Source organism: Seriola aureovittata, chromosome 1 (assembly GCF_021018895.1).
Source record: "Seriola aureovittata isolate HTS-2021-v1 ecotype China chromosome 1, ASM2101889v1, whole genome shotgun sequence".
Classification (NCBI taxonomy): domain Eukaryota; kingdom Metazoa; phylum Chordata; class Actinopteri; order Carangiformes; family Carangidae; genus Seriola; species Seriola aureovittata.
The window spans coordinates 19,890,797-19,912,384 of NC_079364.1; the positions used below are offsets into that span (position 1 = coordinate 19,890,797).

At 39.9% G+C, this 21,588-nt stretch overlaps 1 protein-coding gene across 2 annotated transcripts; it reads right to left on the reverse strand.

The window, feature by feature from the left end:
* Positions 1-1,865: 1,865 nt before the first annotated feature.
* Positions 1,866-18,142, reverse strand: fam120b (family with sequence similarity 120B). 2 transcript variants are annotated; one of them, XM_056383885.1, is made up of 15 exons: positions 18,071-18,142; positions 17,542-17,667; positions 16,548-16,738; positions 16,204-16,337; positions 15,912-16,034; positions 15,415-15,606; positions 14,792-15,062; positions 14,501-14,678; positions 14,028-14,129; positions 13,459-13,631; positions 11,622-11,714; positions 7,555-7,761; positions 7,137-7,290; positions 2,743-3,028; positions 1,866-2,630 (listed from the first exon to the last, which is right to left on the reverse strand). In XM_056383885.1, the coding sequence occupies exons 2-15, from the start codon at positions 17,663-17,665 to the stop codon at positions 2,600-2,602; spliced, it is 2,259 nt and encodes a 752-aa protein (XP_056239860.1). In that variant the 5' UTR covers positions 17,666-17,667; positions 18,071-18,142; the 3' UTR covers positions 1,866-2,599. The 2 variants fall into 2 exon arrangements, with proteins under 2 accessions (XP_056239860.1, XP_056239869.1); XM_056383894.1 differs by lacking the exon at positions 1,866-2,630 and adding an exon at positions 6,575-6,630 and having other exon boundaries at positions 2,946-3,028.
* Positions 18,143-21,588: the final 3,446 nt, after the last annotated feature.

Sequence of the window (21,588 nt, forward strand, 5' to 3'; positions counted from 1 at the left end):
GACTCTGCTGCAAAGTGGCTGTTTGCCTGGGATAAAGTTTATCGAAGTGGTTTTGTGGTCCCCATAGGATCAGTGTAGGTGCTGCCCGCTGTGGCCACCACTGGACACCGCAAGGGTTTCAATCAAATCCCACTGGTGCATCTGGGTCACACAAATGGGTGCCTGGTTTGATGACTTCAGCTGGAGGAAAGCCTCAGAAAATTTAGATAAGACGCAGAGACATAGTGTGAGACAAAGTAGAGTAGACAGCCTGTTGAATGACAGCCACCAGAGAGGAAAGAGGCCTGAGCCAATCTCAGGGAGGAGGCCTGGAAAGGGGGTTTGACTGTCTGTCTCCCTGCTGCTGGAGGGACCACGCCCAGACCTACACACACACACACACACACACACACACACACACACACACACACACACACACACACACACACACACACACACACACACACACACACACACACACACACACACACACACACACACACACACACACACACACACACACACACACACACAAAGCTGATCTGTTGGGCAGCAGACTGAGTTTCCTGTGGCTGAGGCAAGACTACCGACTCTGGACTCAAACTGTTCTTAACTCCTCTGTCCTCCCTTTCCCTTCTTCTAAATTCACTTAGTCTCTTTTCTCCACTCTCTCCCCTCTCATCCTGTTTTCTGTTGTTTTCTCTATTCTTAGTCTTCCACCTCTCTCGACCACCCCTCTGGCGTTTCCTCCTCCTTCCTCGCTTTCCTCTTCTCTGTGTTTACTTCTCCTCTCTCCTTTACACTCCTTCATTTCCCTCGTCCATTTTCTTTTTTTCCCTCTTCCTCCCTTTTTAACCTTCCATCCCTCGCTTCCTCTTCACCACAGAAAACACATCCCTCCTCCTGTTATTGTTATTATCTCAAAGGGGCAACTGGACCGAGTTATGTGTGTGTGTGTTGTGCGGCCCACCCTTGTCCCCCCTCCTCACATACTCACCCACACCCACTCCTCTCACCACAGTTACTAACCCACACACACACACACACACACACACACACACACACACACACACACACACACACACACACACACACACACACACACACACACACACACACACACACACACACTCTGTTTCTTCTGCCATTGGACTGTTTATGTATTGAAGTTTATATTATTGTTATTGTTATTATCATTATTGTTATTATTATTCAGTTCATTTGAAATATACCGTTTGGAGAACCTGTTATCTTAGTGACGAGCAGATCATTAAACTCGAGGGACATGACTGAAACCTGTGAAATGACTCTGAGCTCACACACCATCACTACATCAACAATCTGTCTTCCCTCCATTTTTCTGAGTAAATAACTTACATTTCTTCTCTGTTCTGCTTATAGACACACACACACACACACACACACACACACACACACACACACACACACACACACACACACACACACACACACACACACACACACAGAGCACTCAAGCTGTGGAACTTTCTCTGCATCCTTTTCCTCTGGTGGGTTTTACAACGTTCAAGGTGTCACAGGAAGACAGTCAGCCTGACTATACAGACTATACATTTCTCATTAACCCAACAAACACACACACACACACAAACACGTCGCAACAATTTGATCCCCACACACACTCAATACTGTCAGTGTGAAAATCATTTCTGCAGGTTCAGCACGATGCAGTGATGTTTCAAATGTGTTGTTGGGGTCTTGACTCAGGTTTTAATCAAAGTTTTCTAAAATAATCATACCTGAGGTATAAGAGTGGTCGTTCCAATAAGAAAATGATGTTGGGTATTGTCACAGGCCTCTCTAGTGCTAGATACAACAAAACTAAAATTTCCGCTAAAAACATGTGGTTACATTTGAAAGTAATTTAATAATGGCACCAAAAACTTGAAGCTTCTAGGTACAAGCTTAGTGTAGAGTCGTTGTCATTATGAAGAAATTCACAGTACAAGAGTTAAAAATATAGCCCTCTTTCTCCACTAGTATTCAGACACTGTTTTTCACTTCTCACTTTTCTTTAGTAATCTTAGATGTCCTACTTCAGCAGATATTCGATACCAGCATTACTGCTTCTCTACTTAAAACCATTCACAGGATTATGGCACTGGATACACACAGCTTTTAAGATCTTTGCCCTTTTATTGTCAAAGATAAGAGGTAAAAACAAGACTGAGGATTAACCATTAATCCACTCAGTGCATGTTTGAAGTGGCTCATTTCTGTGTTTGTTTGCTGACTTCTCCTTTGTGCTGTTCATTTTCTGTCAATGCAAGACAGGTGCATTTCCCTGAGATAATTCATGATTGACTTACAAAATACATCAACATTATCTTTTTTTTTTTTTTCAGTTTTTTTTTCACTTCAAATTGGCAAAAAGTATTCCCAATCTCTTCAGTCTGACTCCTCTTGATCCCCATTTTTTTCTACCTACTGAATCCTTTAGACAAACATTCCTGACGGGCAATTCGCTAATCAGTTTGTTCAGAGAAATTTGATTCCTTCTCTCCTTTCATCACGACTTTCCCATCCTCTTAACTCCTCAAGTCCTCCCCTCTAATCCTCCTCCCCTCTGTTCAGGGTCGAGTTATGTTCCTGGTGCAGGAGGCTGAGACCATCTGAGAGCAGAGGAGAGGAGGAAACGCGATATTATAGAACAGATAAGAACAGAAGACACATTAGAGAAGAAGAAGAAACTCCTGTGACATTTTATTGGTATGCTGGTGTTACCTGGGAGCCAGTCGGCATCTCCCTCTGCTGCGATACGATTGACCTCTGGACTGTTGTGGAGGATGGCCCATGTCCTGGTGGCCTCCACTGTGGCAGTCAGGATAAGAATGAGGATGGAAATATCGGCCTCCTCTCATCCCTCCTCTGTGTCCTCCTCTCTCCCACTGTCTCTCTCTGTTGTCATTTTCAATACAGTCTCTTCTTTCCTCCCCTCTCTCCCTCCATCCCCCTCCATGTCGAGGACCTCCTGTCAGCTCTCCTCTCTCCCTCCAGCCCTCACCACCACCTGAAGATAAGAAACAAAGCTATACTTTTATAACACTCAAAGACATTGAAAACATATTTTCTCAATCAGCTTTAGACTCTGAACAATGCAATCCAAAATGAACACACAATTTTCTGCCAAATTTGAAACAACTTCAGGTATTTCAGATGAGATAATTCTGTATTTTTGTGTTTTCTGTGTGTCTGCCTCACTGGACTCTACTGGAAAGCTGTGATGTCAGGTATTTCTGTGCAGCTATCAAAATTGGCCACTGGTAATAAAGTCTGATTAAACAAACCTGTTGGCAAATTGCTTCCTGTTTACACATCAAGCAGGAGCAGCATGAGTATTCATTTGGAGTCATGTTTCTAGCAACCTTAATAATGTAACAGTTCATCCCAATACCCACACTTGCACAATTTAAAAGTAGACAACTACCTAACTGTGTGACGTATTTCCAGTAATTTCCACAATCAGACCATGAGCGCATGGAAGTTAATCACACACTGGTTTTAGACGCCCTCTAAAAACATTTTTAAACCTAAGCATTGTTTGAAAACAACCTCCTAAAACATGAGGGTTTTCTAAAAAATAGTTCACTAGAACCTTGCCCACATGTATTTCAGCAAATCATGATGCATTTCATCGGTCACGTGTCTTGAAAACGATGACATCATATAAAATGCACTTACGTTTCATCCCACTCTAAAGGGAGAAGCATGTAAACGGTCTGTGACGCTCTGAAACAGTAAGTGATATACGCACACATGGGTCTCAATGGGTGAGTAATTATCCTGTCAATGACACAAATACAAAGAGGCTACTGCACATGTCACATCCATCATCCAGCTCAGATGGAACAAATAAGTAGGAGTTATTTGGAAGATCATAGGTGCACTGTACTTAAGAGGCATAACATATTATTTTAAATGGTTTGTGTGTGATACAGTTTTTAAGAATGGAACATTTTCTCAAAATCTTTAATAAAAGAATATTTTTATCATTATCATTAATATTATTTATGTTGATAATGACAGACATGTAATATCCCATCAAGAGGAATGGATTGCTGATATTACGCAGTGTCAGTTGATAGTTCACTGTAGCTTTGTCACTGTAATTGATCCCTATATTGATAAATAACAATAAATATTGTTAATAAATATGTTAATGTTACAAAAAAAACACTTCAGATCAGAACCGGGGACGTTTTAAGGATAACTTTAATCTAGTTTCAGTTTCTAATAGTTGTTTCTCACATTGTGTATACAGTGCCTGGTAGCCATCATTATCACCAGAGTTGGAAACTGAATTATTCAGAGAAAGAAATGAAGATGAATGGTTACAGATCTCCTTATCAACTGTCATCTAACAAATAAAAAAATCATCTGAAATAGGTTTTTGTGATTTTTCCATCCATGGCAGATTTTTTGATCTTCGCAGTTAGCAACATTTGCTCTGTTATGGATTATAAAAATGATTAACTGTCTGAAAAAGCCAAATGTTTCCCTGCTCCTGTTTACCAACCATTATAATCTATCCTCACGTTCAGAAAAGCTTCTAACATACTTTTCACTTAAGGAACGTTGACAGATGTGGCAGATTTTAAGCCAATTACAAAGTGCTCAAAATAAAACACCAAATCCAACTTTAGCCTTTGCCAAAAGGGAGCTGTAGCTTGCTACCATCAATCCACTGCTTGAGTGTGAAACTGCAGAAAAAAGCACATGAAAGCATGCCACGCATAAGTGAACAATGTGTCAGTCAGGCCACAAGTACCAAAACTTTTTAAAGGTCTTTTTCAGTGGTTTTTAGGTCTTTTGGAAAAGTTTCTGATTTAGATTCTGAGTAAAACCAAAAGGAGGAAACAAATAAGTTTAAGGAGATTAGAGATTATGGAAAATACATTATTTCTACATCAGAGGAGATTTAAATTTGTGCTGTTGAAAATTCACAGTTCAAAGTTCATCACTACTCTCAGAATAAAATGTGAAAATTAGGTTGTTTTTCATTTACTTTCTGTCTTTTTTGGCCAAAAATAGACTGGAGAGACGTGGTAGAGCGGCTATACTGGATTCACTGCTGGAGTGTAATTGCGAGGGCAGGCAGGCAGAGGAGATATTTGCTGAGGAGACTAAACATCAGGCCTGATTCCAAACAAAAACCAAACCGGGCCCTCAACGATACCACATAGCGCCACCACTACTCTCACGCACACACATTCTCTCCCTCTCTCTCTCTCTCTCCCACACACACACACACACACACTCTTCATATCCCCACAGTTCTGTAGTAATGATTGGTGTCTGCGTCTAGCAGAAATGAAACACTGAGGTATAAAGAGTGTATAGCCTTCCATCTATAAAACCAGAAACATCCTCATGAGACCCACAGGGGTTGACTTGGGCAAAAAGCAGACAGTTCGGCGCAAATCAGAGACTCTGCGCCAGCATGGCACGCAGAGAAACGGTCGCAAAAGGTTTATAAGTCGCAGGGTTGAATAGAAACGACGGGTTCAAATTTCATAGGCTACTGCTGAGTCGTCTTCTGCGATTGACTACCGAGTAGGATGGAGCGTTTAGATTACAGTCGAGTCTTGTACTGACCGGGAGCTTGATTTGGCTTTAAGTCTGCACATTACAGTGACAACCATCATAAAGACTGGCCGCATTAACACATCAGCATAACAAACTAGTTCGTGTGTAAGAGGGTGAATATGTTGGATAGATGTCTGGTGAAACAGAAAGAGAACAATGGTAATAAATGAGAAAAAGAAGCAGAGAAAGAGTGAGGAGAGAAGAGAGAAAGTTGAAAGGATGCAGAGTGAAACGGAGGGGAACAACTGAGGGGAAGGGGAGCAGAGAGAGGGGAGAGACAGGAGAGAGAAGCCTGTAATCAGTTAGTCTTGTTGTGTGTCTTAAAATAGAGCTCTCCCAGCCTATAAACAGAAACCTACTATTACTAGCGCACTGACAAAGCAAGTCTCGGACCCAAGCATGCACTTGTGTGCATTTGTGTGCGTGCATGCACACTGCGTTATGCATTAAGGCCGCAGCACACATGGACCTCATTACAGCATGGCCCTCTGGGTAATGTGGTTCTGTGTGGGGCACAAGGGAACTACAACCACAGATCAACTATCAGATTAAAATGCTGCTTCTCTGTTTGGCTCCAGAAGCCAAACTGTTTTTCATATGAGCTACAGTTTGTTCTTGCCACTCAGATCACTTGAGGCCAGTTTATGTCTGTGTACTTTGGACAATGATTAGAAACAAAGTCTAGCTCCAAACTACTGGAGCCTTCACAATGACACAGTCATCATAATGTCACTTTTATAACATGTCTTTTGGCAATTTTACTTCTTTATTGGAAAGTTGACAGTATAGATCCAGACAGGAACCACCGGAAGAGAAAGAGGGATAAGACATGTGACAAAGGTCCCACATCAGTTTTGCACAGAGGACATTGTGGTTATATGGTATGCATCTAACCACTAGGCCTCCGTGGATGCCCCAGAAACACCATAACATTTCTTAATTCAGGTCAAAACGTTTTTCTCTCACTGACCTTTATTTAACCAGGATGGTCTCAAGATCAAAAAGTCTTTTTCCATAGAGTCCTGGCTGCATAATTATGCCACACGAAAACAACATAGAACCAACAGTCACAGACAGAGTGAATGTTGAGTAAGAGTAGAGGAGAGGAGAGAGCATGAAAGGCATTCAATTACTTTTAAAACTCACAACATCTCAACAAATCTAAGGTTATTAATTAAAACAACCAAAGTTGCTCATTTTAGTAATTTAAACATAAATGACTTTGTGTTTTAAGTCGTTAGAGATTAATTTGAAAGTGTGAAGAAAAAAAAAAAAGGACAAACATGTATCATTGTGACTATTCTTATATGTACATTTTCTTATATGAATAAGTCTGTAGGTAAGTGTCTTTTTTTAAATGTTTTAGATATAAACAGCAACATCTTCACAGACACGCTCTGACATGAGCTGAAAATCATTCACAAACAACACTGGTCACAAGTGATCCTTTGCACTGAGAAAATCTGTAGAAAGCAGGTGTCTGTAGTGTTTGGAAGGTCTAACAAGATATGTTATTCAGTCAGATGTCTCACCTGTGTGTCTGTCTCTGTACCCGGGTCCTGGTGTGGTTTTATGACTTTGCTCTTGTGCGTTGGGTCTGGGTCTGCACTGCAGGACTCTGCCTCTCTTCCTGCAGGTTTCTATGAGTCTCTCTCTCAGGAGGAGAAACAGGGACAGGCAGGACGGCTGGAGAGAGAGGTAGACAATAACACACTTCAGATTACAACACACACACTGCATTAACAAAGACAAATCTCAAAATGAGACTAGTCATATATGGTAAAAATAAAAACTAAAAATAAAACCAAGAAACATAAAAATAGTTGTAATAAAAGAAAATGTCTCTCCTCAAATCTTTGCTACACAAGCACGCACGCACGCACGCACGCACGCACGCACGCACGCACGCACGCACACACACACACACACACACTTCCTGTCTCCACTCACATCGTTGTCCAACAGCACAGTTTTCTCTGTCCCACTATGTGCCAGCAGGTACTTTGAGTGAAACAGCCGTCCGTCGAAGCTGTGCCAAGGCATGAAGGCAGCATTGGGCAGTGGGCAGCCACTGGCGCAGTTAGCACCCAGCAGGTGGCCCAGTCCTCGGACATAGAGAGATCCCAGCTGCACCGCACGACTGGAGAGGAAAGGCAGCTGAGAGCAAAGAAAGAAAAATTGTTTTTATTTGGTCGGCGTCTTTATCAAGAGGCTGGATACTTTGGTGCATTAAATTTGCAAATGAAATAGCCGTGACGCAGCAGCAACAGTGACTCTTCTGAGCCTGGTCACAAATGACTTCACCAGATGTGACAATAAATTCCTTCAGCTCAAAGTTTAACAAACCAAATGACAGATCCTCAGCCCCTAATAACAACAGACCACACAGCTGGCCACTGTCCATGGAGAGAGATCTCACTGTTTCATTTACTAATGTGGTTAATAAATGTGTCAACGATTTTCCATTATTATCACAAAATGTGAAACTTCATTTGACAGTAAAATCTTCACTATCCTAAGTTCACTTACTGGCTTTTTAGTGGCCGAGGAATCAATCTATGCTCCACAAATATCCTCCTGGCCAGCAGCATCAGTCAAACAGAAAGAACCATCTGCTTTTTCAATTAGTGTCACCACCCCGGAAGAAAGTCCTTAAAATTTCTCTCACAGTTGGTAAAATAATTGCCATTTCCCAACCCCAATTTGGACAACCTTATCTGTTCAGTCTTGACACACAGATCACACAATTATATACGACTCAGACCACCCACTTCCCTGTTACTTTACTCTGCTTCCCTCTTCTCACTGAAGGACAGTCAATCTATCTGTGTATCTGTCCGTTTATCTGTCTTTAGTGGCCAAAAGAGACACAAAATTGAGATGACTGTATGTGACAGTGCCTTTGTTCAGTTTGGCTCATTACAACTAATTTCACATTGATGAGAAAGTAAAATGACACATGGTTTTGCATTTGAATGAGGAATTTTTTTTTCTTGTATGAAATTATACTGAAAGTGGAGAAATTTTGAATAATGAAAGACTGAAAAGTAAAAATGAAACAAGGGAAAAAATTAAAGGATGAAACAATGTTTTTCCTTATTTATCTGAATGTAAAGTAGTAATTTCTGTATTGTAGAGAAAATGGTGCAATATATAATTAATAATAAATAAATCAAGTAATTAAACTCATGATTTTATAAATGACTCCAGAAAGATATCTTCCAATCTCAAACTCAATGGCTACATTTAATATCAGCTAGACTATATTAATGAAATTAATCAGACAAATATCTTTCTTACAGATGCTTTTTTTTTTTTTTTTTTTTTTTTACAATGGATTCATACATTTTGATAAAAGATCAGGATTATGTTGTTTGTTGACGAAAGGAAAGAAAGGAGAAAGGAAAAGAAAGAAGAAACTGGAGGAGACAAAAAAGAAAAGAGGATGATGAAGAGGCTGAGAGAAGGACAGCAACGATAACAGCAGGCAGATGCGTGTGTTCTCTGCTCTCACCTGTCCTCTGGCAGATAGCATTGATAACAGGGATTACGTGTATGCACACACACACAGACACACAGCCATGCCTGCCACCTGCTTCCAGTCAAACACAGCTTCACCTTCTGAAAACAATGAACCACTGGACAGAGACACAAAAGCCTGAAAGCGCACACGAACACACCGACACAAAGAGAGAGAGAAGAGAGAGAGAGAAAGGTGAGCAGAGACAGAAAAAGAAGAGAAGGTGCTTGAGAGTAAAAAGAAAAAGAACATGAGAACACACAAAGTGAGAGAGACAAAGACAGAAGTGTGTGTGTGTGTGTGTGTGTGTGTGTGTGTGTGTGTGTGTGTGTGTGTGTGTGTGTGTGTGTGTGTGTGTGTGTGTTTGTGTGTGTCCAGCGGGGCTTTGTGTGTAAATAGCTCCATGTGGTGAACGTGAGCCAGGACAGACAGGCGACTGTCGCCAGCACACTCTCCCTGTCACAAACACACACACACACACACACACACACACACACACACACACACACACACACACACACACACACACACACACACACACACACACACACCGATGGGCAACAATCACACTCCCATGGGGAGGGATGTTGCAACAGAACCGGCACATCCCGAAACCGACCCACAACCCCTTTCCCCTAAACACACAAAAATGGTGTGACTCATATTCTCTCCTTTGAACAAGAAAACACACGCACACACACAATCTCGCACACGCACACACACACACACACACACACACACACACACACACACACACACACACATATTCTAATAAATTAACATTTTACAATATCTTTTTTTCATGTAGTGTGTTGTAATGAAATACAGAGGCAGATTTTCAGTTAGCTTTCTATAAATTGTGCACACTTGTGAAGATGCAAATGCACACACATAATCAAAAATTCTGTGTGTGTGTGTGTGTGTGTGTGTGTGGTTAATCCATACACTAGTCACTCAGTTAACCCCCTCCTGCAGCTCTGAACCTCTCCCAGACAGCATATTCAAATCAACGCCCAGCCCTAATTATTGTGTAGAAAACAGACGAGCAGCAAAAATACAAATTACTAGACATAAGTATGGTAATTAAGCAGTAAAAATAAATGGGGCTACAACAAGGCAGCAAACAGCACGGCCGTTTTCCCAGAAAATGGAAAAGCAAAGCTGACTGTCTGAGAGCTCAAAAGTCACATCACCCGAGCTCACTGAAGACAAGTAGCATTGAAGCTTCCTTGCTGATTTCAGAGACAGCACTGACTAGATTAGGGTTTCAATTATGATTATTTTCATGATCAATTAATCTAATAATTATGGTTTAATCATTCAGTAAAAGATTTTGAAAAGGCTCAAACACAAAGATATTCATATTTAAAAGACAAACTATATAAAATCAAACCTATATATATGAGAAAATGGAAAAAGTTCAACATTTTTGCCCTCATGTTCAGCCAAACTCTGCTGTCGAAGCAGCAGTCATCACTGAAATATCGTGGAGTAACAAAGTGATCATACTGAAGCTTTTCTTAGAAGATAGAAATCCAATTTGGTTCTAGAGCAGCAATAATTTGTCGAACGAGAGAGAATGAATCAGCTGATCGATTAACCATCACGTCATATTCCAAATAAAAATGCCACAAATTTTATGGCTTGACTTCACATTATAGTGAACTAAATATTTTGGGGTTTTGTACAGTTGTTGGCACAAAGCAAGACATTTCGCAACATCACCCTTGACTAAAGGAAACTGCTATTTTGTATCTTTTTTCTGTTTCGTATGTTTTATAGAACAAACATATACATTTGTTGCAGCCCTATTTTCCTGAATGAAAATTTCTCATTGTTTGACTCTCATATCTTTGCTTTGTAATATTCTCATATTACACCATAATCTTGAGTGAAAAACTTCAAATGGTTTTTAATTGGCTTCACTTTCAGGTTGTGTCTGTTCACAAATATGTATAAAGGTCATTCATATTCTAATTAATTTGGCTTTAATTCTTCAAAAACTACACGAAGGAATAAAAAATCTGGAAACCTCTCCATTGTTATTTTGAACTTTTAAGAAGCTGAAGGTGAAAATCTGATGAAAAAAAAAAAAAAATGCAAATTTACCATTTACGAAACAAACACACTGTAGTTTACCATCATTGTTTTGGGTTTTGTTAGTTTGTTTATTTTTTTGTAAAGACTCTCAATCAGCAGTGTGTTTGTATTTTCTCCTAATTTTTTGTTTTGACTTTCTATTACTGGAAACATTTTCTGACCAGTGTTTGCCACAAGAGGACTTTGTTTACTGTAAACTGCAGGGAACATTGTCTTCTTGCAGCAGGAAACACAACACAACACATGTTTGGCTGCATTGAGACACAACATTTGGGTAAAAATCTGAAAACTGAGCAGGTCATTTTATTTTATTTTTTCTATGAAAATAACTAAATATAAAAAACACCTGGACCATGTATAGTGTCTGTGTGTTTGCGTATTTTTGCTTGTAACTGACCTTAATCTGCTGAAGCTGCTGAGGGGATTTTATGCTCAGGCAGACACTCTGACTCAGGTAAGCATCCACGTCCTCTTGAGACAAAGTCTGCACCTGATAACATACACACATACACGTACACACATCCACACCACAGAAAATATATGGTTAGACAATTCAATCACATCCCAGTGTGTCTTCTGCGTGGGTCAGTTTGTTTTGTCTGCTCTCTATGCAACAATTCAACAGAGAATGAAACAATGCTGAATACAGAAACAAGGCTGCCCAGTTGTGTGTTCAAAACAAACAAACCCTGAAGCTATTTAAACAGAAGAGCGACGGGGGAATGTGAATGCAGCAGTAATCAGACAACAACAGCTACTGTTGTCTGTCCCAGCTTTGATTGTCTACTCGTCTAACGGTCCATATAACAAGCTGCTCCTCTGACTGTCTGTTGGTCCTTCATCCATTTAAATGACTGGATCCAAGTATCCGTCTGTCTGTCTGACTAAAATCTGTATCTGCCTGCAAAGCTGTGTGCTGATCTTTGTGTCTCAAGTGTTCGACTCTGTCTCAATAGAGTGCCATTGGTAAAATTATCTTGTAAACCCTAATTTGCTGAAGCCTAATTAGCTAGTTTGTTAAAACGTCACTGATCCTGTGTTTGTCTCTGGCTTCTTGCTTTTCCTTTATGCTTTGTTCAAATTTAACTTGAAAATAAACAGCACAGTTCCTTCATACCAAACTGTTCATCTGCAGAGCTAAATTCAGATGATTTATCAAGTGTGATTATTCAATGCAAGAAAACATTTTATTCCTTTTCATAAGCACATTTTGAAAACTTAAAATATTCCAGATGGATTTCTTTGAAAACAGAACGTCGTTTGTTAGGGAGTCATTAAAGAATGAATTATGACATTTCATTTGTTACAGAGTTGATTAATGAATCTACAATAATTTGTGTTTATCTCCTGTAAAATGACGCATGCACCCTGATCCAGGTGATCTGGTCCTGTGATCTCTGTTGTGTTTAAGCGCCATCAGATGACGTCAATGCAAAAAGTACAAACAAAAAACATAAATCTCTGCTTCTTTCACATACTTTGAAAAGCGATCATCAATTCAAATTCGAAAACAAGGCATTACAACAGGATTACAAACAGCACATATGTTTATAGTTTAAAATTTACAACCAAAATAAGAACAGAAGAGAACTGGGGTGAATTAAGATTTCTCTTGAAATATTTAAAGCCCTTGGGTGCTAATCAGACCTCTTGCTGACATAAGAGCTTAAGTTACAAAGACCAGTGTCTGTGGCTAAACTGGGCCCTCAGTGGGTGATAATGGCTACCATCAAGTCATCACAAAACAACACAAAATAGACTGTCAACAAGTTGTGTTTAACTTCACATCACAACTTTACAAAAGAGCAAAATAATTGTTGTATATGTTATAGATGTAAATCCCAAATCAAAAGCTGTCTTGTATGTTTACTTGTCACCAAATACGTTTGGTCTTTCATTTTCTGTTTACATAAATCACCAGGTGTAGCTGTATTAACCGATTACTGCCATTATCTTGGATGAAATGCCTAAATACAAACTGAATCCTATTGTACTCAACTGCTTCATTAAACAGCTTAACTTGTTCATTGAAGGCTAAGCCAAACATGCAGCCCACACCAATGAAAACCAAAAGAGACATATCAATCACAGTGGAGGCATCATCATTTTCAAAGCACCCATCACTAATGATGAAAAAATACCCTGCTCAACACTGATTTTAATTTGGCTTCCTTCTTTCTTCTTGCTGTGTTGTCTTTACCCACTGAAAACATAGAAGAAAAAGGTGACATTACCTGCAGGACTACGTAAGTGACCAGGCAGAGGGCAACCAGGAGAGAGGCTTCAATAGCTCCATATAACTCAGACAACTCCTGACAGTCAAAAATTGTAAGGAAGGATGTCAGACGAAGGGCAGAAACATTAGGACCAGTGCCGAACCACAACAAGTTCAGACTGGGACGATCACCTGCAAATGTAAAAAAATAAAAATAAAATAATTAGAGAAAAAGCTCTTTGGGTGTTGTTTGCAAAAGACTGCATGAATTGAGACTTTTAAGTATTAAGTGCATTAAGTTTGATATCAATCTATTAGCCAACAAAAAGCATCTTTTCAGGGTCATTATAATGGCCACTGATGCCTAAGAGGCAAGAGGACAACTGCTAGTTTGATCACATAGGAAAAAACTGGAAACAATTTTATAACCACATTATGCATTTTGTTGCTTGTTTGCTTCTTGAGCATCGTAAACTAAATTGGGTCATCCTCCCAGTGCAAAAAAATCAACTACAAACTATGAACTAAGACTTTTGTTCTAACTTGAGCACAGACAGAAAGATATTGAGGAACTAGCAGGTACGGTACATGGTAGGCTGAGGGGGAGAGGCTGGACCATGTCAGGCTCCTTCAGAGGGTTTCCAGGGTACACAAACCATTCCCTAATCGCTGGAGTGTCAACAGTGCTGCCTGAAAACAAAACAAAAGTCAAGGTAAGACTTGGACTGACTTCACACCACTTGGGAAGATAAAAAACACTTTTGTCTTTATTTTTAAACTACAGTATACACATGGCACCACAGAGTAAAAGCACAAACTCCACTGCAGAGCATGTATTTCTAGTGGGGTGTGTGTACTGTTTTTCCATCTGGATGTGCACAGTTTGCATGTTAGACTTACTATGACCTCTCCTTTGCAAGTTTGTGTATGTCTTTTTTGTTTTCTGACCGTGTGAATGGTGTTACCAGAGTACATCTGTATCTGCGTAACACCTTAAATGTGCATGTATGTCTGGCTTTGTGTATATGCACATGATCACTCCAGTAAGTTTGCTGTCCTACCATCACGCCCGAGCAGCAGTCCATAGATGTGCTGTCTGCAGAGTTTGTAGACAAGGGCCTGAGGCAGCAGTTCAGCATCCTCTTCATCCTCCAAAGTGTTGCTACATTCAATGACTCCCTCACACACAACACTGTAAACCATGAAACCCTCTGCTGCGACATGGTTCTCTCTGCATGCCTGGGGAAAGCCACATGGTGGACAATATTTAGTCAGTCTGGCATTTAGTACTCTCAGAATTTAATAAAGTCCTACAGGACACACACTGTGTATGTATCTGAAACATAATATACCTTTAATATTTCTGGACTGACATATTTCTCAAAGGCAGAGTCGGGGAGATGTGCAGAGATGTCACCTCGCTGAGGAGCTTCCTGTCCAGGTAGTGAGTAGGAGCAGATCCCCCTTTTGAGTAGCTCTCTGTGAGGCGCTGATAGATTCAGAGACTGAAGGATATGCTTGGTATCTTCTGCTTGTCTGCCCCACAAAGAGCTCACAAGCTGGGATACAGCTAAGACCATCTGTCCCCGAGGAGGACCAGAGTGTGGTGCTGGATTGTTTTTCCTGGGGAACAATAAAACAGGATTGTCATGTAATGTCCTCATCTGAACTTTAACTAAGTTGGCTCACTGTCAAACACTCAAACAAGATGAAGGTTTTTTTCTCTGCAGACATGTTTTCTAATTATATATAACTATCACAAACTGTAAGACTACAAAATAAAATCCTTGTTTGAAGTAAGCCTGGAATGCAAAATAATTTCATGCAACATTCAACAACTAAGTATTCATGTTAGTAAACATTCTCAATAAGTGGTATTTATTTGGAAGAAGATAAGAATGAAAATTGAATTCAATATTCATGAATTAGAGGAATTATTGATAGAGAGCAAACACCAAAGTAAAAGCCCGGACACCTGTATGTTGCCATGGCATTATTCCTGATGTGTTGCATCTGCTCCTCTGACACCACATCGTTACCTAGGAGACACGCCAGCAATGGTAGCTGGGAAACAGCCAATCCAGTGGCTCGGCAGAACCTCTGTTGGTCATACAGGACAGTGGTGAGGCTGTTTATCTGTAGCTTTGCCACTGACAAGTAGGGGACACTTTAAAAAAAAACACACACATTCAGATCAGACAATGACTTATCAATAACATAAAGTGCTACACTGTACAAATCCATCATCAAATTCAGCATTCTAGCTGTGACTCATATTTAGTACAAAGCATTCTGCAGCAAGTATTTTTACTTACTACTTTAATTCCAACCACATTAAAGAGTTATCTGGTCATGTTCAATATGTTTTGAACATGACCAGTCTCATAGATCCTGGGCTCTAATACAGTAATACAGAAATAGGGAAACACTTTGTTGTTGCATTTACTTAGATAATATATAATTTCAACAAACCTGTCATATATGATGAAGTCTGAGTCTTGTCCCAGAATGCCCATGCTGCCATGCCGACGAGCATAGCTGGCAATCTCATAGTCAGCCTCTCTCACTGAGCAAAACACTTCCTGACCCAATGATCTGCAAACAATAATACAATCTACATCAGCAGGAACAATAACTCTCATCAGATCCAATTTCATGTAGTGAAATTAAGTCTTTCAAATACATTATTAACTTAACTATCACTTTATATACTGCATATTATCCACAGGACTACAGAATCGTAATCATTTTTATAAATGCTAACCTGAGAGCAAAGGGTGTGAATGTTGCCAGACCAGAAGGCAGACAAAAGAGCTCTCTACCAGGCTGCTCTCCATGTGCCTTCACGTGACAAAATATTTTTGAAATTTCCCCGTTCACTCTGCGTCTCCTCTTCACCTGCAGACAGGAGAGGATGTTTGTACACAGGAGGTTGAGAGTGCCTATACCCACAAAATCAACTGAGTAAACTTCAGATCTCAATATGAGACGCTTAACACATCATGCATCTGTCAATGAATTCTGTAACTCAAGACAATAGTGGATTGAGAGTCTTTCAACAGGTGAAAATATTCAAACACCTCAGGTTTACAGTGTTTCTTTCCTCACCCACTCTTGTCTCTTCTGCTCTTCCACCACTCCATCAAAGAAGAAGACCAGTCTGATGCCTGCCGAGGTAAATTCCTCCACCCAGTTCTTTAGGACGCCCATGTACTCCTTCCACTGCCCCCCACACACCCAGTCCTTACATGAGTACCAGTGACGCAGACAGGCCATACCATCTACAACAAGTGTGGGACCTACACAAAGAGTGAAAACATAAATGTAACAGAGAGCGGACCCGCGGGTCAACACTCATCCCCAACAATAGGAAAGAAATGTCCCATTTCATGGTCTCGAGTCTTTTTGTTTTCAAAGCTACCAGCCTTTAGATCATGAAAACATTATTTTTCCCTCAGAGCTGCCAGTAATACTTTTTAAGAATCACTCTCATCTTTCAAACAACTTTATTGCATTATCCAAAAATATCATGTTTAAATAGATATGCTAGTTTCACAGTTATTACAATCTAATGCCAATACATTTTTGTTTAAGAGTAACAGTAGTCTTGGGAATAATGTAATTGGGTGTATGGTTGCTACCACTTATGTTGTTGTTATTATGACATGACCTAAAACAGCCACTGTGGACAGATGTATACAGCAGTGGTGGTCCTTAGTTTTTTTGAAACAGAACATCCATTCATTCCCTTCATCACATCTTTGTGTCTGCTGGAAACACTTCCATTGTGTTGAGAGTATTTGCAGCACATGTGTTGTGAAATTGATGAAGATGTTTTCTGAATATGTTTGTGTTTTGTCTATTTGCATATGTTTTCTTAAGTTGTAGTGCATTGAGCTCTCAGGGTCACCGTACTATACTTTGTTAAACTTAAAATGAAGTCAAACTTCTAGGTTTGTGCAGAAAAAAAAGACAACATGGATGTGATGTGTGGAAACTTTAAAAAGTGTTAAAGACAAAAATGCATGCATCAAAAAATGAAAGAAACAAACCAAAATGAAGCTGGAGCCCAGGGGTACTCCTACATCATCTGTAACTCTACCTGTGCAGTTTGCTGTGGTTGTGCTTCTGGCAACATGTTGCGTGGCCATGTCTCTCAGGTTCACAGTCACACAGACTTCCGGACAGCAGTAGTCCATGAAGGACTGAAGACCTTTCACACCCATCCCTACAAAGAGGAAACAGAAGGACAGAGTGAAAGTGGCTTCACCGGAAACTTGAGAGCCAACTTAGTGAGGGCAATACATTATGCCAGTTTATTGGACTACCACTTCAATTTCACGTGTTTATAGCATCTTGTATTGTAATGGGTGAGCCTGTTTCGGCCTCACATCGCTGCAGGACAAACACATTGCTGCATCTCACCAGGTTTTTCAGTCAGTGCTCAGTGAGAATGGACCTGAATGCTAACAGTTAGCTTAGCTTCCAGCCGATAAGCTAATCGTTTCCGAAGCAGCCCCGTTTCCTGTCCTTACAAACCAACTCTTCTCATACTAAATTATGTCTGCAAATACCTCTACCCCCTACTATACCCTCTATACCTCTACCCGCTTTAAATAGCAAAAACTTACTTTAAAATCTTGATGTATGGGCAGCATTTACTGTGTTATGTTGACTAGGTGGAAATGCAAATTACTTCCTATGATCTACGCATGGCGTCATCACGTTGCAAAACAAAGCACACGTGCTCGGCGCATGGAGTGAGCTATCTGTAATTAAGAGTGTCGGTAGAAGTACACAAACATTTATTTCAATAAAACTACGGATACAACTATATATGTAGTCTATTACAAGCAGAGTCCTGCATTCAGGAGTGCAATAAAGTTATAACACACATACATTTAACTACTTTACATACAGGTCGTTTAATTCAACAATTCACAAGATAAATCTGTGAGGGTTGTGAAAAACGTTCTGCTTCACACACTTTTTTATTCTTTTTAAACATAATTTTAATTATATTTTCTCTGTATTTCATGAAATATTGGATTGTTTACCTCCTTGGACCTCATACTCATTGAATGAAACTGTGTGAGAAGTTTAAAGGGGAAATGTGTCTTTGGTGGAACTACAGACACTTTATAGGCTAGACATCTGAAGCATGACAATGGGCCCATATTTTATCACTTTATCATTTGTTTGATGTATTTTTTTTTCTTTTGTACAATCTTAATTTGAAGAGTAACCAGTAATTATAGCTGTCAGATAAACATTGTCCAGTGAAAAGTACAAAATTTCCATCTGAAATGAAATAGCATGGAATGAAAATACTAAAGTAAAGTACAAATACCTCAAAACTGTATATAGGACTACAGTACAGTTTCCACCACTGTTGATTAATACAGATTATGCAGAACCAAAACTAAAATATAGCATTAATTCAGGTCATCATAGTACTAATTCTGTTGTAACTAAAAAATAAACACCCTAATGTGGCATGAATGAGAATGGACAATTGAGGTTTCTGTGGACTCAGTCCTCCCATAATCACTCTCCAGGCTAGGATCAGACACAGGCTAATTGCTCTCCAGGCTCTCCTGGAGAATGGGGGCTCTTCTCTGGAGTCACAAGCTATTAGGTCTATACCTTCTTAACACAAAGCACCCCCATCCCTTCAGTTCTATTGTCTGAGCAGAGCAGGAATAAAGAAAAGGGACATATGCTGGCTGTCAGTCCAGCTGTCAGCATCTGCCGTTCCTCAGCCAGATGCTCTGTGGACTGGGAGGACAATCCATCCCTTCCAGTCAACTGATCTTCAAGACAGGAGGAGCTGTGTTGTAAATCTGCCCCCCATGATTGCAGTGAAAAGTTATGACCACTGGACTCAGAATTTCAGGGCCCTTTCCCAAAAGTACCAACGGCTGCAATGACTTTAGCTCTTATCCTGAGAATGATTTGGTGAAAAAATGGACCATGGACTTGTCCAGATGTTGAATCAGCAGCTGCTCTACCCATTCTTCTTCCAACTAGATCTGCGTTGCTGGCGTGATAATCAGACTGAATTACCTTTTTAAGATAACACAGGCACATACACACAAACATTATGTTATAATGTGCAGAGATTGTTTGGTGTTATACAGTCATGTTTTAAATTCAAGGTTGCTGATTATGATTGTGAATTAGCTCCCAAGTAGCTTGCTGTCTTTGAACAGTTTGAAGTTGTCCTGTCAGATCGCTCTGAGTATTTCTTTTCTAAATGGAATGATCTGTCACCAGATTTAGTCAGTGTTTGATGGATAATTTAGCTGAGCAATATGATCTTCTCATCCACTGTGAATTCTACTAAAAATGGTTTAGTCTGGTATAAAGTGCAGGGAGTTTCTTCCAGGAGTGACATTGTTTGACAAAAAGAGTTACTGAGGATGTGAGATAACTTTTGAATCAGCTTCAAGGATTGAACTTAGGCTGCAACTAACAGTTACTTTCATAATCAATTAATGTATGAATTATTTCTTTTTTTTTATCAATCATTAGGTCTGTAAAATGAGTCCAAGGTCTATGTGCGTCTTCATATATCTTGTTTGAATTAACCAGTGGTCCAAAGCCCACAGTTTACTACCATAGAAGAGCAAAGAAAAAGGAAAATATATCTGAGAAGCTGTAACCCATGGATTTTGCAATTTTTGTAACAAAACTTTCTGTAAAACAATTAACCAATTATCAAATTTTTTGAAGATTATTAATGGACTAATCAATTATTTGACTTGAAAAACACATGAAAAGCATTCACACAATCCACACAAACCTGGATGTGCACACTTATGCAATACCTTCATGCCAGTACATACAGTATATCCTCTATATGTGAACACAATAACCAGCCCTGAGACAGGACTTACATAATCCTGCATCCCATTTTCAGCAGTCAGTGTTTGGGTCTGTTGCCTATTCACTTTGGATCTTTTCAACTTCCTCCTCCTCCTACACTGACTCGTCCTTCTCCTCTTCAAATCTCCTCCTCTTTGAGTTCCTCCCCCATGTTGCCTCCCTCTCCTCCCCGCTCCTGACCAAAGCTTGACTCAGGAGAAACAGAGGCAGATGTTCCAGGAGCACACGACTGCCCTCAGCCCTACCCCCCAACACCTCCCATTTGTACTGGATCAGCAGTTAACCCCCGGAAAGAATTGACCATACAAGCACGCACACACACACACACAAAGAGCACCGCTGCCCAAATCTGTACTGGCTCAACAGTTGTCCAACTGAATGAACAACACACACACATACACACATATACACACCAAATGCTGCCCAGATCCCCTCAGTGTCCCTGATAGTAGCCACCCTGGGGTCAGGCCTGGTGTCAGCGTCCAGGGCCCAGGGTCTTTCTGGGCAGCTGGTCTAGCTAATCCTGCTGCTGGAGGCCACTGGTTCTCGAACTAAAGGCCAAGGACCCCTGGAGGCCACAGGGCAGGGAGCTCGGGGAGCTGGGAGTGTGTGATTTGTTGAAAATGCAGAGGTTTTTGTTTGTCTGCTTGCTTATTTGCTTGTTTTAAGTCCAAATCAAACTTTAAATGCCATGGTGGAGCAAAATGTAAATACAAATGTCATGTGGGAATTTAAATGGGTCATCATCAAAAGTAGATTTATTACTGTAAACTGCTTAAACCCAAAGAATTTAGATTACATCTTAATCAAAAACACCAAATATTCAATAAATATATAAGTTTTCATTAGATATAATTGTGCAGCCATCAAACTGGAATTTTAACATTTCACTTAATATTAGAGGTGTAACTGAAGACTATTTTTGTTATTAAACAATCCTCTGATTATGTTCTTGTTTCACTGTCAGAAAATGGTGAAACTGCCAGTTATCATTTCCTAAAGCACAAGGTGATATCTTCAAATAGCTTTTTATAGTCTAACCAACGTGCAAAAATCTTCAGTTTGTATTCATTATCACAAGAGACAAAGACAGAAATGCTAGAACTAAGTAACGTATGTCCATTTAGCTTGAAAAAATGGCCTAAATGATTAACTGATTATCAAAATATTCTGTCGATCACGTAATTGTTTTTGTTTGTTCTTTTGCTTTACACAATATGGGACTGAACCGTGGAACAAGCAGATGTCAAACAAACAGAAC

Excerpts from the sequence above, each read along its gene's own strand:
- fam120b (XM_056383885.1), bottom strand. The coding sequence starts at position 17,665 with ATGGGTGTGAAAGGTCTTCAGTCCTTCATGGACTACTGCTGTCCGGAA. Across the intron at positions 14,679-14,791 it reads TCAGTCCAGAAATATTAAAG|GCATGCAGAGAGAACCATGT; the intron begins GTATATTATGTT and ends GGCTTTCCCCAG. Across the intron at positions 3,029-7,136 it reads GTACAGAGACAGACACACAG|GTGGTGGTGAGGGCTGGAGG; the intron begins GTGAGACATCTG and ends TCTTATCTTCAG.